This window comes from Electrona antarctica, assembly GCF_951216825.1.
Source record: "Electrona antarctica genome assembly, chromosome: 5".
NCBI lineage: Eukaryota > Metazoa > Chordata > Actinopteri > Myctophiformes > Myctophidae > Electrona > Electrona antarctica.
This window is the reverse complement of record NC_136810.1, coordinates 27,376,216-27,392,200: the sequence shown is the minus strand read 5'-3', so window position 1 is coordinate 27,392,200 and position 15,985 is coordinate 27,376,216. Positions and strand designations below refer to the sequence as shown.

Below are 15,985 nucleotides of genomic sequence, written 5' to 3'. Positions count from 1 at the left end.
ATCAAACCCGGAAGTTATGCAGGAATGCCTAATGAGTGGCAAACTACTTTCTGGCCTTGACAGCCCATATGCATCCAAACAGAAAAGTCCCATCTGATTGCATTAAACAACATTAAACAATGTTAAACTCACTTTGCCTGTTGCTTTGCCACTCGATGTGCCATTCACTTTAAGCATGCGCATATACAGGGACAAATGTGACCGAGCCTGGCAAAATGGTCAAAGAACCCTGCAGCCAGTTGTATGCTGATGGGCTTGGTCAACAGCTGACCATGATAAGAATGTTTACACTGAGGTTCCATTTAAACAATTAAATCCCTCTGTTAATCTACCCACAGGGCCACAGCATTAATCTTTGTCCAGCCCTAGTTTATCACAGGAGATCAACAGGTGTGAGGCTCAACTCATCTAGAAGCCATCTGGGCCTCGGGCCGTTCTCCATGCGTAACTTGGCTCTAGCAGTGATACTCAACCATTTTAATTTCAAGGACCCACAGTTTGACATGCATTAGGCTACGGACCCTCATTTCATGGGGGGTGCATGCATAGTAGCCTAATTGCCAAATGACGCCCCTGGGGTTTGACGTCAGTAAGTAGCCTACGAATAATTGACCCCCCATAAATAACCCATGGGACAGGGCGTATGTTGCACGCAAACTCTCACACGCAAACTCTCAAACTCACACACTCTCTCTCTCTCTCTCTCTCTCTCTCTCTGAAACATGCCTATTTCGAGCAGCTCCACGTCTTCCATGAAGAGCATCCACCGGGCGGCATCCGAACTGGAGAGGTCTGATTCTGTGACGGTAAGATTATAAAAACAAAGGGGGGGAAGTGACTCCGGTCTCCGGTTGAATTAGACGGGATCCATGCAGTGTTAAAAGTAAAACAACGCGTGTCGTGTGTAGAGGTCAGGACCGTCACAATGAAGGCTGCGCGCACGGAAAGCCTTTACGCACCGGAGCTGTCCAATGCAGTGCACATTGCAAAACTATTGAACGGTAGGCTACATCATGCGTGGTGCTTTCATAGGCTATTAATCAAGGAAGAGTAGGCCTAGTATTTATTTTATGGCAGCTACATATCCATCAGAATTTAGAACAGCCGTCTATGTCGCAACTACTTCTCTTTTGGAGATGTGATAGCCTAAAAGTGTTATTTTTCTTACGGTAAATTTGTCTTTGTAGGCTAGCTAGCGGCTATAGCCTACAAAGACCAAATTAACCGTAAGAAATGCCAACTATAGCTCTGCACATGCAGTAGGCGTAGGCCTATAGCTTTTCTTGAACCTTGTCGGAAGTTGTCAGTGTGCAGTGCATGTCACTGCTAACTTCTCAACAAGTGATGGAAGAAGTAGGCTACTCACATGGTTTACTTAAGTAAAAGTATCAATACTGCAAATACTACAAGTAAATAAGTCCGGAAAATTAAAGTATACATGCAGCTACAAAATATTTGGCATCAAAATGTATTCTTAAAGTGGCATAAAGTGCGGGCTACTCAAAATGTTCCATTTAACAACTTTTCAAAATATTTTGAAATGATCGCATTCATATTAAGTTTTTTTTCTTGACCTGTTACCCTTCAGTCTATGACGACGTAACACACTACGCATTGTGAGCTTTCAAATGGCCACAATGTAGGCTATAGCCTATATATAGGGATGGAGTGGTTAATGTATATGTTATGTAATAATCCAAATCTACAAAGTATATTATAGGCTGACTGACTAGTAACTACATTTTCAAATAATTGTAGTGGAGTAAAAGTGTAGGGCTACAGTAGCCTATAAAGCATTGCAGTGCATGGGTGTGGTTTTCTGGAATCACTGAAAAATCGACCATTCATTTTCCCCTTAGAGATTTACGGTGATTCATCATGACCTGCATGAAACCTTTGATTCTGTGGAAAAAATGAAAATGAAAAAAACGCTATAAACAAAGGGTATTTTATTAAATGTAGTAGATCATATAATTAAATATTAAAAAACAAATCTTCACAGAATCAAAGGTTTTATGCATGGATCCTGGATGGTTATCATGGCTATAAATAGGCTTAGAATTATTGATATAAATATTTGTATAAATCTCTGGGAAAAATGTATTGGAGAGTTTTCAGTAGTGGGTCCAGAAAACTACGCCCACTGATATGCTCTATAGGCCAGGGGTGCCCAAAAGGTAGATCGTGAGTAGATCACAAAGGCTCTGCAGGTAGACCACATGACATGCTCCTAAAAATATATATAATTTAAAATTAAAATAAATAAAATGTCCTATTCCAGGACATTTGTAAAGCCAGAGCCGCTATTCCAAAGCCCCCTCAGGTACATTTATAAACTATTTTCAGCAATGAGAATACTTTTTTTGGTTGGTAGATCTTGTTCTCAATTCAAAAACGTGTGCATAGGCATGCACCCCTGCTCTAGGCATAGCAATGGTTGTGGTTTTCTGGTTCCACTGAAAAATCAGCCATTCATTTCTCCCATATAGATTTTCAAAAATATTTATATTAATTATTTTAAGCTTAGAATCAAGCCTTCCAGGATCCTGGTGAATCATGACCATAAAAACATTGATTCTGTATTTATTAAATGTGTAGGCCCATTAGCCTATATCATTTTCATATATCATCATTTTATTTTTTTCCACAGAAAATAAGTTGTATGATCATGAATAACTAGGATCCTAGTTGGCTTGATTCTAGGCTTAACATATTTTTTGTAAATCGCTTGTATTTTCTGTGTTTCCAAAAAGTGTCTCTTTGTTTTGTATTTGTGTTTATAGTCACAGTCTCCGAGGTTCGTCGTCGGCAGACGGCAGAGTTTGATTGTAGATGCACGCAAAGAGCGAGAGGCAGCGGCCGCCGCGGCTGCAGCAGAGGCAGCAGACACCGGGGAACAGATCGTGTTTGAAGAAGACGATGGTAAAGCTCTGCTCAACCTCTTCTTCACCCTAAGGACGTCCAAGACACCCACACTGTCACAATTCCTCAAGGTGTTTGAGGTAAGAGACATCCGACCCGAGCAACAAGTATTCTAACTTCTGATGAAGGTTTATTTTCTTCCAAAAACTGAATTTAGGCAGTGGTTCTTCTACAAAAAAATTAAAATCATGGACTGGACCGGCTGCGGACCCCCTATATGCTAATAAATGTGAAAAAGCAGATTCGTTATAGCCTGCCCTATAGGCTTCTTATAACAAGACAAAAAAGTCAAATTGGAAAACGTTTGATTTACATAGGCCTACAGTATATAGCCTACAGTATAAGAGGCATAATCATTGACGGTTAGCCTATCATGATGATAGATTTACTGTCTGAGATTAGTTCAAACTATATATTCATTTCTCACAATTGAAACATAATTGCTGCAGATTTGAGAGCTGATGTAACAACATGTACATTTTGATGCATGTTCAAAATGTATATAGGCTATATTAGGCTATATTCTGATGTAACAACATTATGTAACAAAATGTATATTTTGACCCTCAGCTGTACTTCCAGGGGGACCCAGCCAAATTATTTAATATACTGTAGCATCCAAACTCATCAAAACATATCATTATCTACTTGAACAGTTTGGCTCTTTAGTTTAATCTACAAGCTCACAAACAACGTGCAATGCATTGTGAGCTATCTCGCAGATCAGATATTTTTGAGCAATTTAGAAAAATCGAGAAGAAAATGTTTCACAAAATCGTCTCTGATGGGGGTCCCTGGTACAAGATCTTTTCAGATGGGGGTCTGCAGCCAAATATACAAAATATATTTGGGGGTCCTTAAAATGAAAACGTTTGAGAACCACTCACCTTCAATGTTTTGTATTCTGTAATGATATTAGGCCTACTTATGTTTTTGTCAGTCACTTTGTGCATGTTTGTGCCCTGTGTGTGTGCGTGCGTGCGTGCGTGCGTGCGTGCGTGCGTGCATGCGTGCGTAATGTAATTTAGATAGAATATTAATCAGACAGATGCCAGGTTTATTTGTTGACCTGGCAGTTTACTAGTTTAATAGTTTGTATAGTTTCAGTAGATTATTTATGTTTTGATATTATATTGAAGGCTATAAACTTAGTCTAGACTAGATGACTATAGCCTCGCGTTGTGATACTAATATACCACTGCGCTGCACTGCGTGGGGGCAATATGCAGTGCAGGCAGATGAAATCTGGCTGCGCCATGCAGGCTAAGATGACTATATGCATTTGTTGGATTACCTGGTGTTTACCTGGCAAATCGCTGCTGAGTGTCTGCTAAATGCCTACATTGTGTGTGTGTGTGTGTGTGTGTGTGTGTGTGTGTGTGTGCGCGCGTGTGCGTGTGCGTGTGCGTGTGTGTGTGTGCGTGTGTGTGTGCGTGTGTGTGTGCGTGTGTCTGCATTTGAAGATCTTTGAAGCTAAGATCCACCAATTGGAGACGCGGCCATGCAGGAAGCCCAAGGACAGCCTGGAGGGTCTGGAGTACTTTGTCCGCTGTGAGGTGCACCTTTCTGACGTCAGCACGCTCATCAGCGCCATCAAGAGGATTGCAGACGACGTCAAGACCACCAAAGAGGTCAAAGGTAAGACCCTCCCCGTTTGTATTTGGAATTATTAAGTGATGCTATACAATTGTACTATAGAGGGTATGCGTGTGACATCATCATCATACCCGGAAGTTATGCGGGAATGCCTACTGAGTGGCAAAAAGCTTTTGATTTTTTTTTTTATTGCATTAAATTACTTTAAACAACATTAAACTCACTTTATCACTCACTTTGCCACTTGATTTGCCACTGGATCTGCCATTCACTTTATGCTAAGGCTGTCCCCGAACATTCGGGGGTTCGAACGTTCCCTTGTTAGGATTGGCACTCGAATCTTAATTAATGGGCTTGAACCCATTAAATAACTCGAAAATATATCTTGGCGAGAATGCGATATGCATAATAAGAGTACTATGTTCATTAACTGTTATTAAGGCTGTTGGAAATATCTTGTCTTATTATTAATACTATTTTGGATTTATATAGGCTTTTATAAGATTTAGATGTTATTAATAATGGTGCTTAAATCCTTCCCAGGGACACGTTGTGAATTAAGCCATATTTCACTGATAGTCTGTATGCAATGTCGCCCCCCATAGGATCTATTTATGAATTGCAGCCTGGTTAAAAGCGGAGGTTCGGAGCTCGAAGGTTATTTTTTAAATGAATTAGAAACTAATGGTTCGGATGTTCGCTCGAAAATGCCTGCCGAAGTTCGAGTCCTAAAAACAGGGCTAGGGTGCAGCCTTACTTTATGCATGATGTTTGTTTGTCTTGTTTTGTATTGTAATGTATTGTCATGACTGTAAAGATTTGTTTAAAAAAAATGGAAAAAAAGCCTTCAGCACTGCACTTCCGCTTGACTTCCTGCCTTCATTGGAGACACGTCGCTCCAATGAACTGCAGCGGCCAATGAGGCATCTCTCCTAGCACTTTGAGAAGCACTGCTTTATGTCACTGGAATATCCAACTGTCCACCTGGAGACATTCATATTTGTGCCCAATTTCCCTTTTCTCCTCCAGTTCACTGGTTCCCAAAGAGAATAGCTGAATTGGACAAATGTCACCACCTCATCACAAAGTTTAATCCGGAATTAGATCAAGAACATCCCGTGAGTAATTCAAATGTTTCTTTCTTATGTTCGCTCGGAAATTCAGGGTTGGGGTCCAGTTCTAATATGATTATTTTGGGGGGTCCCCAGTCGGAGTGCCTGCTCAGCAGGGAGCAGGATTTGGGAGGAATAGACCACATCAGAATGTTTTAAACAGACATGTAGAGCGGGTATTTATGGGTAGAATCTCTATGGATATTTACTCAATATAAAATAAAGTGTCCAGAACATTAGCTATGTCTAGTTTGTCAACCTGAAGATAAAAATAATGTATTTCTAATAGTAAAAATAGTGTCCCGTTTGTCTAGAAATAGGGTTATTGAATACTGCTCCAATGCAAATGCCAGAGTTTTCAACCTGTAAATACATTTTTGGTTGTGGTGATTTCCTGATGATTCATTTGGTTTATAGCGTGTTCCTCCACATATGTGTCCAAATTTGACTGAAGGACTGCCATTGGATTTTTTTGAATTTTCGTTTTTTCATGTCATATGAAAGCAGGGAATCATAGCTTCATAGACATATTGGTTGTTCAGTTTGACCCACCAGTTTTGGAGATATGGCGTATATATATAGAGTAATGTCTTGCAGAAAACAGCGAGTTGAGAAAGGCTTGAAAGGTTCACTTCTGTGGACTCTAACATTACACCTAGATTATGTTATACACTCTGGTGAAACTCCTCACTGTCTATCAGTGGACATGTGGTTGTCTAGACCAGGGGTTCTCGACGTTTCTGGCTGGGGACCCTCGAAAATGCTTTGGCCATGTCTCACGCCCCCCGCCCCCCTCCCCACCCCAATACAAATTGGCCGCTACAATAACTTTAATAATAGAGAAAATACATCATAAATAAATACTGAAACCCGATATAATCATTATGGAAAATTGCATGCACTATGTGTACTATGTAAACTATTATTATCCCTTTTTGAGTTGCTCTACACATACAGATATGTGGCGTGACCCCATTGTTTATCCATTGTGGACAGGGCTACACAGACCTTGCCTACAGACAGAGGCGGAAGATGATTGGAGAGATTGCCTTCACATACAGATAGTAAGACACTATAATCTCTTCACACTCAACCTCATGCCCCTGGCACTCCTTACTTATTAGTGCTTGTTGCCTATTCAGATACATACTAGACATGTCATTCAGATGCTGTCCGTTTGTTATTTGGAATGCAGGGGACACATTTCACACAATATAAATAAATGTATAGTGACAAATACTCCCAAAACAATTCAATGTAAGTTACTTTGTAATTTTACTTTTGAATACTTGAGTAATTTTAAAAGCATGTATACTTTTTTAATATTGAGTACTCCAGTACTTTGAATGAGCACTTGTAGTTGTAGTAATATTTAACTCGAGTACTGTGGTTGAGTACGTAGTCCACCACTAGTCTAGTTGTTGTCTGGTCTAGTGACTAGTGACTAGTGACTAGACATAACCTGAGGATTTACTAAAAGTGTGCTTGTCTGCTCTTGTCCTCAGCGGGGAGATCATTCCCAAACTGGAGTACACAGAAGAGGAGATAAGCACTTGGTACTTGATTTATGATATTTATTATGTATCCTTCTGCTTGTGTTTACATAATTAACGTTTAGTACAATTCCACTATTGTTTAATAATTATATTGTGTGGTAGCTCTCTCTCTCTCTCTCTCTCTCTCTCTCTCTCTATCTCTCTCTCTCTATATATATATATATATATATATATATATATGTTAAGGACAATGTTAAGGGCAATTTGTTTTTTCCCCATGCGGCGCCAATTTATTCCTCAATGAGTCAGCTTCATAAGCTTCTTTGTTACACACATGCTTGTGAGTCATGGCAATATGATTTGGCCTCCATGGTTATTTTGATAAATTAGTTACAGGTGGAGGGTGCTATTAAAGCAATCTAGACATCAGCTTTAGATCATCTAAGTGCAAAATGTCAGCGAGGGTGCAGTGATTGAATGGATTGCCACTCAGTGTAGCAAATGGTGGTGTTGTTTTGCTTTGGGAAAAAATAATCACAGATTTGTTTTTTAAAGAGTTGTGAAATAAACCACTGCTCATCCGTTAACTAAAAAATCACATGCGTGTGAAGTAAGTGGTGCAACTCCGTGTGGGCGTCCCCGGGGGGTCCCCAGAAATTCCAGACCCACAGGGATTCGCCCAGGGTGCCGGCCCGGTTCCGGCCAGAGACACACAAAGCTCCGTAATGAAGTGGTTGCACCACTTAAAAACATAAGATCAGGTGCTGGAGCTGAATTATAACAGTATAAAACACTGTGCTGCAGATATCTGTGTTTTAGTGCAGGTTTTGGGTTGTGTGGATGCAGCATTAAAAGGGTTTGAGCATGTGTCATCACTTAAAAGACACATTGACACCTAGCTGTATCCAACATTCCAATGTCTAGATTGACATCAAGCAATCAGACGCTGTACTCACTCAATTATTACATAATCGCCTAATCACAATTATTTATTTGAGATAATTACAATTATTTTTGCATTAATTGTCAATCGTTTCCAAAAATGTAAGATTTTTCAAAAATAGCAGAATTAGTAGATCAACTATTTCTGCTATTTTGTACATTTTTGGGAAAAAAAACATAATTAAAAATTATTAAATGTGTCAGTGATTTCTTTGTCATATCTGCACTGTGCAATTTCTGATTACGAAGCCCAAAAGGCAAACAGAAATACAATTGTAAAGTTCCAATGTTCAATGCTAAAAACACAATTAAATCCAATCGTCAACTTAAATTTGTAATCGTGACAGCCCTACTACTCACTCACTCACAAAATAACATAACATGCTTTTTAGTACGTTCAAATCATTTCTGCAATCTGTAATCCTCATGAATGGATTGCGCGGTTGTGTTGTGCAGGAGAACGGTGTACAACACCCTGAGGGATCTGTACAACACCCACGCCTGCACAGAGCACCTGGAGGCCATCCGTCTGCTGGAGAGGCATTGTGTGTACAGCCCAGACAACATCCCTCAGCTGGAGGACGTCTCGCGCTTCCTCAAAGGTACATACTTGACGGCACACTTTGCTGTAATTGTACTCGTATTCTTTTGAATCCATTTAGTTTTAGTAATATTTTTAGTCATCTGAAATGTTTTTAATTTTGCCGGGCGTTGTAATGCCTGATTTATAGGTGTGTGCCGAAAATAGCTGATCTACTACTTGTACATCTGCTATTTTCGGAGCGTGACACCCACGCGCAGCCAAGCATAACATGACTTGTCTTCGTTTGACTGGATCTCTTGTCCACTACTCCGTAACATTTTCATCTCATTTTAATTTGTTAACTGCATAGAGAAAACCCTATTCGGATGAATCCTTAGTTAGAATGCCATGTTTAATTTGCCCTCGATCACTAACTTCTCTCTCTCTCTCTCTCTCTCTCTCCCTCTCTCTCTCTCTCTCTCTCTCTTACACACACACACACACACACACACACACACACACACAGAGCGCACAGGGTTCCAGTTGCGTCCAGTCGCAGGTTTGGTCTCGTCCAGGGATTTCCTGGCCAGTCTGGCGTTTCGGGTGTTCCAGTGCACGCAGTACATCCGTCATGCCTCCTCTCCCATGCACTCCCCAGAGCCGTGAGTACACTACAGTACATCCACCATGCCTCCTCCCCCATGCACTCCCCAGAGCCGTGAGCACTGAGTACACTACAGTACATCCGCCATGCCTCCTCTCCCATGCACTCCCCAGAGCCGTGAGTACACTACAGTACATCCGCCATGCCTCCTCCCCCATGCACTCCCCAGAGCCGTGAGTACACTACAGTACATCCGCCATGCCTCCTCCCCCATGCACTCCCCAGAGCTGTGAGTACACTACAGTACATCCGCCATGCCTCCTCCCCCATGCTCTCCCCAGAGCCGTGAGTACACTACAGCACATCCGCCATGCCTCCTCTCCCATGCACTCCCCAGAGCTGTGAATACACTACACACCACCCTCCTCATCCTCATGCCTTCATCTCTTTCATCATCATCTTTACACTTTGGGCTGTTCTCCCCAATTAGGACAATCCTCTGTGCCACTCTCTCTATATATACTGTATCAAAGGCATAAAAAGCCCAGAAAATATATTTAGGACCCCCATAACTCTGAAAGTTACAGACCTGTAAGGGTCCATTTAGTTCTGTGTGTACTCTCTCAGAGTTATAGATCTGTAAGGGTCTATGTCACACCCCCTCAAGGAATGCTGAGGGTCCCTGGTCACCACTTTGAGGACCAATCCTCTGTGCGCTCCATCAAGTCACATCACACTGTAAAAACCACAGGAAGCACAAGGGGGCGCCAGAGGGGCCAATTGAAAATATCAACCAGGAAAGCATCTATGTCATTTTAGATTTTAGCTATATAGACCAATTATTTGTTTACAAACATTGGGACTGGGCACAGGGTGACTGTTTCATGTAATCAATTCCCAACAGATCTCCAAGCCTGTTGTTTTGAGGAGCACTGGTTTCAGTCCATTTAACCTCCTCTTGTGTGTTGACTAGTGAGGTGCACCCTAGGAGACATTTATACTTCATTGCGCAACAGTAGAGAACAGCTGATATACAAGCTCACATCGCGTTGCGGACGTGACTGTTGTGAGCTTAGAGGTCTGCAACTTATTTGAATTGCTATTATTGTTCACACACAACAGAAACCAATGGATTATATATTTCAAGAGTGAGAGATCACAATAAAAATCATAATCATTCTTCCTCCACACTGGGAGGAAAACAGCATCAGAAAGTTTGATGGGACATGTTTTTACATGAGCTAGACCATTTCCATTGCATCTTAGTGGTGTTCTTGTGCTGCCGGCATGCACGCGCATGCTGTTGCTTATCAGTGTGATGTCGTCTGGCGTCTATAGCGATACGTTGTTTTTTTTGTTTTTAAATTGGATTTAGATGATATTTGTAGAATTGGCCTGACACAGCACACATGCACGTGCAAGCACGTTTTGTTTTGTTAGTTTTCCAAGACAGATATTTCTAGGTCTGCTATGCTCTAAATCCGATCATGCTTCTCTTCAGATGTTCTCTGTCTCTGTTGCTTTATCTTCTCATCTCATCTGGGGCCATAATGTTGTTGTGGTGTCTCTCTCTCTCTCTCTCTCTCTCTCTCTCTCTCTCTCTCTCTCTCTCTCTCTCTCTCTCTCTCTGTAGAGACTGTGTCCATGAGCTTTTGGGCCATGTGCCCATGCTGGCAGACAGAACCTTCGCCCAGTTTTCACAGGTGAGTACTCACATTCCTCTTACTGCAGTGTAGAAATACTCCGTTACAAGTAAAAGTCCGGAATTCAATATTGACTTGAGTAAAAGTACAAAAGTATTGGCATCAAAATGCAGAATGTCCCATTTCAAGTTTTCAAATGTATAAAAATCTTTTGAAAATAGCAGATCTACAAGCTCACAATGCATCAAATCACTATGCAAGCTTGTCGATCTGCTATATTCAAATGGCTGATAGGGTTGAAGTGGTTAATGTTTGTTTTGTAATAATAATCACAATCTACAAAGTTAACTAGTAAAGTTTTCAAATAAATGTAGTGGAGTAAAAAGTACAATATTTGGATCTGAGATGTAGTAGAGTATAAGTAGGCCTATTGGAAATTGGAAATACTCAAGTAAATTCCTCCAAATTGTACTTAAGTATCGTACTTAGGTAACTTTCCACCACTCGCTACATCCAACATTTCACTCTTTTCTTGCCGCTCCGTGCACTTCTGTTATGATGAAGTTGATATGATGAGAGCCAGGTGTGTGATAACGTCTGCCAAATGTGTGTTGTAGAACATCGGACTGGCATCGCTGGGCGCTTCAGAGGAAGATATTAAGAAGCTGTCCACAGTGAGTGGCTATCCTTCCCAATTTGACGTTGTATTTCTGTTTACTAAAATCCTCTGTTCATTTACCCATTTGTAATGTTATATCCTCAGAGTTAAAGGTGCTGTAAAAGTTATATGTTATGTCAAAATAAGTGTTAAATAGCTCTACATTAACATAGCAATCACATTATAGACTCTATAACTATTACTGAATAATCACTCTAGTCTAAAGTGTACTACTAGAGTGTTTGCTCAGTAACAGTTTCTTGTCTCTCCAGCTCTTAAACAGAAAATACATTTTCAGGTTGGGGTAAAAATTGTATCCAATCAATCCAATCCAATAAATTAACCCAATCCAAGCCATCCGCGAGATATCTCGAGGAAAGCTATTATTACCATCTGGGCCATCCACAACAAACACGAGATTTCATTAAAAAATATAATAAAACATTAATTGCCCAGGGTTATTTAATCCATTAAATCAGTGGGCCCAGTGATTTATAGCAGCGGAGCACTTTTACAGACGGACTGGATGTTATCCCGGTTGTGGATGTAGAAGCTAAATGTAGCCAAAACACTATAAAGGCGATCGACAACAACGGGAGGTATGATTAAATCTACCGCTACTAGCGACTGGACCACGGTGGGCCATCTAACACATGATCTTTTCTTAGAATTAGACATTATGATTTAGATCACGAGTTATGAACTGTTCTCTCACCTAACTGGATGAAATTGGTGTCCCACCAGAAAATGTATTTTCTACTTTTCCTAAAGAGCTGGAGAGATGGGGAAACCCCTGGTACTGAAGAAACACTATAGCAATGATTACTTTTTAAAAGTAAAGTGAAATCAGCTAACTTAATGTTTACATGTCTGATTGTCCCTCAGCTGTTCTGGTTCACGGTGGAGTTTGGCCTGTGCAAGGAGAACGGCCAGGTGAAGGTGTACGGAGCTGCACTGCTCTCCTCATTTGGGGAGCTCGAGGTACGTACAGTCCAGTGCCCAACACGTTTTCTCTTTTCGTCCTGTGATTTTATCTCTCTGTCCGGAACATTAAAAGGAGAGCGCTTCACCCACTTTCTTTTCTTTTTCTTAATTCAAAGTTTTCCCAATCCATTTTCAAATTGATCTTCAAATTGGTCCGTTCAGTTCCGTAATAGTCCAGTTCAGTAATAGCTGCCTATCAGTGACATCATGGACGGGGATTCCAAGCTAATAGAAACAACAGCCTTTCATAGTCATTTGGAAAGTTAGAAGCCATTTTAATAATAATAATAATAATAATAATAATAATAATAATAATAATAATAATAATAATAATAATAATAATAATAATAATAATAATAAAAAAACAAGGTTTGAAACCTCAAAATTAACAAAGCTGCCTACCGATAATGTCACTGGTAGGTGGGTTTTTGAACCTGTCCTCAGGCCTCTTCTGGGTGAAGTGGAACTTTGAATCTTTTTCTCTTTGCCTCTCTTTGTCTTTGACAGCACGCCCTGTCCGATGAGCCTGAGAGGAGGGAGTTTGACCCTGAGGCGGTTGCGGTGCAGCCTTACCAGGATCAGGAATACCAAAGTGTCTACTTTGTTTCTGAGAGCTTTGCAGACGCCAAGGATAAACTCAGGTACACGGTGCACATTGACGCTTGCACACGCATGCACATACCACCTAGACTCTCTCTCACATGCACGCACACATACCACCTGTCCTAGACTCTCTCACACGCACGCACACATACACAGACACTCACGCACATACGCACGCACGCACGCACGCACGCACGCACGCACGCACGCACGCACGCACGCACGCACGCACGCACGCACGCACGCACGCACGCACGCACGCACGCACGCACACACACACACACACACACACACACACACACAAAGCCAAAGGGTTATGTAGGGACAAGGTCAGAGAACAGCCAGCCAGTCCCTGAGGCCAACGCAGAAAGGTTTGTAGTGTTGTTGTTTGTCAGCCCGTCGAGCCAGCAGACAGCTGTTACCAATGAAATTCTCTCTTACCGAGGCAAAAATGCTGTTTTGTTTCACTTGGCGGCCAGATCAAATGTTGCCTTGCGAAAACAAGTAGCTTTAGTGTGTGTTTTCACTGTATTCGGTCTCTCTAACTAGGAGGCTGCCGTATGACATCTCTCCTCCTGTAATAATGGATAAGAGAGCGTTAGCGTGGGAAAGCGTTAGAATGGTGTTTTACGAGGATGGATGGATTACATCTCAGGTGCTGAGGAAAGCAGGAAATGTGGTGGTTGCCCATACGTTATAGAGTATGCACAGCCTTTGTGGATGTAAGAGGTCAGACAGGATTCAAGATCCAGGTTTCTGACACGGGGAACCCAAACATCTACTGGTCGTCTAAAGGGGGAATTTCCCCCCGGCTAGGACAAATATTTGGGTTTACAAGAAGGTTTCAGAGAGTTTGCCGGTAATGCACTCGAGCAGAGAATCCTGTAGGTTGACCGACTTATACGTTTTTGTTTTTAACGTTACGTCCGGCGGTTGGGTTGCGGTTTTCGCCTCATTCCGTTTGTCTCTTTGTTTGGCTGCCTGTAACTGCTTAAAAACCTCATATACTGCGTATAGTTGACCCCCCCCCCCCCCCCAGGGTTGTGCTAGGTCCACCCCCCCCCCCCCCCCCACATATAAATCTCTTCACCAAAATCTACAAACTCACTTGTAGCCTATTTGAGTTATCTTGTGTTGCTACGCGTGTCAAACAGACCAGCAGTTCCCAAACATGTTAGCTCGAGACCTAAAAGAGAAATTTCAACTTTAGCATGGGACCCAAACTAGTGAAGAAAGCAGATCTACAAGCGCGCAACCCGTCGCTTTGTGATGCATTCTGAGCTTGTAAATCGAATATTTTCGCTACTTATTAATCATTTGTTTTCTAGAGTTTCAGAGTTTTTAATACAGGTGAACAGAGAACGCTTCACAAACATACACTAACATCATGTGACAATAAACAACGACCTGACAAGGACTGACTGGGGAACAGGGATGATTACAAATGAGATACATCTGGGGAAGACATGAACAATTTAACATAGAACTATATGAAAACTAGAACATGAACATAACACAGTCATAGACAATACAAGACCTAGACAAGACAGGCAAAATCTGTGACTGTGGCAACATGTTGTGATTTTGTACATCTGCTACTTTAATGCTATAGGGTTTTAGTGTGAACGGATTTGCTCTCTGACTGTGCATGCATGTCTCTCATGGAATTACAATGACACGTACAAATATCATGCTGATTCTATATCATGTATAGTGAAACGTGCTGTCGGGCTGTAGGTGTGGCCACTAACACAATGATTGAGATTTATAAAGACCAGAATCATGTGAACATTTGACTTAACGTTTGACATTTCTGTCCTTGTGTGTGCAGTTTGCGCACAGTGTTATTTAAGCATTTGTATGAGCAGTCTTCGTGCCGTCGCTAAAAGGCCTAATTAACAATTAGGTTCTAATTAACAAACTTTCTCCAGTCCATGCATATGATAATTGAGGCCATGCATTTATATGTTAATTAGTTTTTTGGAGGCTGCATGCTAAATCTAAGTACTTCCCCCTGAAAGATGCATATAAGCACTGGTGCTTACGGTGCTTTTTCAATATGCTAAGCCTGACCACACCTGAAACCATGGCTCTGCCATGATGAAAAGAATATTCAGTTTCAGTATGCTAAACTTGACCACCAGTGTTGATTTTGGAAAAAAAATTGCCATGATGACTAATACTATAAGACTAAATAGTAAATACTGACAATTTCATCAACAAATAAAAACTAGACTCAAATCTTAGGGGGGGACTAGTGGAGAAGAGATCATGAAAAGTCTAAAATCTCCATTTACAACGCATCAAGGCCCACCAAAATGCATTTTTGTAGATTTAGTCTACTAAAATTGTATGATATTTAGTCGACTAAAATTAGACTAACACTAAAATATTTCACGTGACTAAAACTAAATTAAATTTTATTCAAAAGACTATGACTAAAACTAAATCAAACCGTTCTCCGACAGGACATACTTGGCTGGCATCAAGCGACCATTCTCCGTGAGGTTCGATCCGTACACGTGCAGCATCGAGGTCCTGGACAACCCCCTGAAGATCCGAGGAGGCCTGGAGTATGTGAAGGATGAGCTCACTGGATCTCGCGCCTGGATGTGGATTCATTCATTGACACAGCCAGGGTTCGATTAGCTGGTGGTGGCGTTTGATATTTATGATTGATGTCACAATTTAACAATCTAATTAAAATATTAACTAGTCTACTACATCAAAGATTATTTGTCTTAAAATGTAAAAAAAAAAATATATAGCTTAAATACCCAATCTATAAGCTCACAACGCGTCACATTATGTTGATATTTTTGGTATTGGTATAGCTCTTGATACTTAAGCTATTTTTCAGTGGTAAAGAAAATGACCTGCTCTATTTATTTTACAAATGGAA

The 15,985-nt window shown here is 41.1% G+C and overlaps 1 protein-coding gene across 1 annotated transcript in view; it reads left to right on the top strand.

Moving 5' to 3' along the window:
• Positions 1–722: 722 nt before the first annotated feature.
• LOC306923140 (tyrosine 3-monooxygenase-like) overlaps positions 723–15,985 on the top strand; it is a gene marked incomplete at its 5' end in the record, with an annotated part of 15,758 nt that continues 495 nt past the window's right edge. The window contains 13 exons of the mRNA XM_079501166.1: positions 723–806; positions 2,784–3,002; positions 4,386–4,560; positions 5,548–5,636; positions 6,627–6,694; positions 7,136–7,186; positions 8,525–8,670; positions 9,118–9,253; positions 10,829–10,898; positions 11,456–11,512; positions 12,382–12,477; positions 12,988–13,121; positions 15,552–15,985. The exon at positions 15,552–15,985 is cut by the window's right edge and continues 495 nt beyond it. Coding sequence (XP_079357292.1) covers positions 723–806; positions 2,784–3,002; positions 4,386–4,560; positions 5,548–5,636; positions 6,627–6,694; positions 7,136–7,186; positions 8,525–8,670; positions 9,118–9,253; positions 10,829–10,898; positions 11,456–11,512; positions 12,382–12,477; positions 12,988–13,121; positions 15,552–15,732 — 1,506 coding nt within the window. The 3' untranslated portion in view covers positions 15,733–15,985. The remainder of the gene's footprint in view (positions 807–2,783; positions 3,003–4,385; positions 4,561–5,547; positions 5,637–6,626; positions 6,695–7,135; positions 7,187–8,524; positions 8,671–9,117; positions 9,254–10,828; positions 10,899–11,455; positions 11,513–12,381; positions 12,478–12,987; positions 13,122–15,551) is intronic.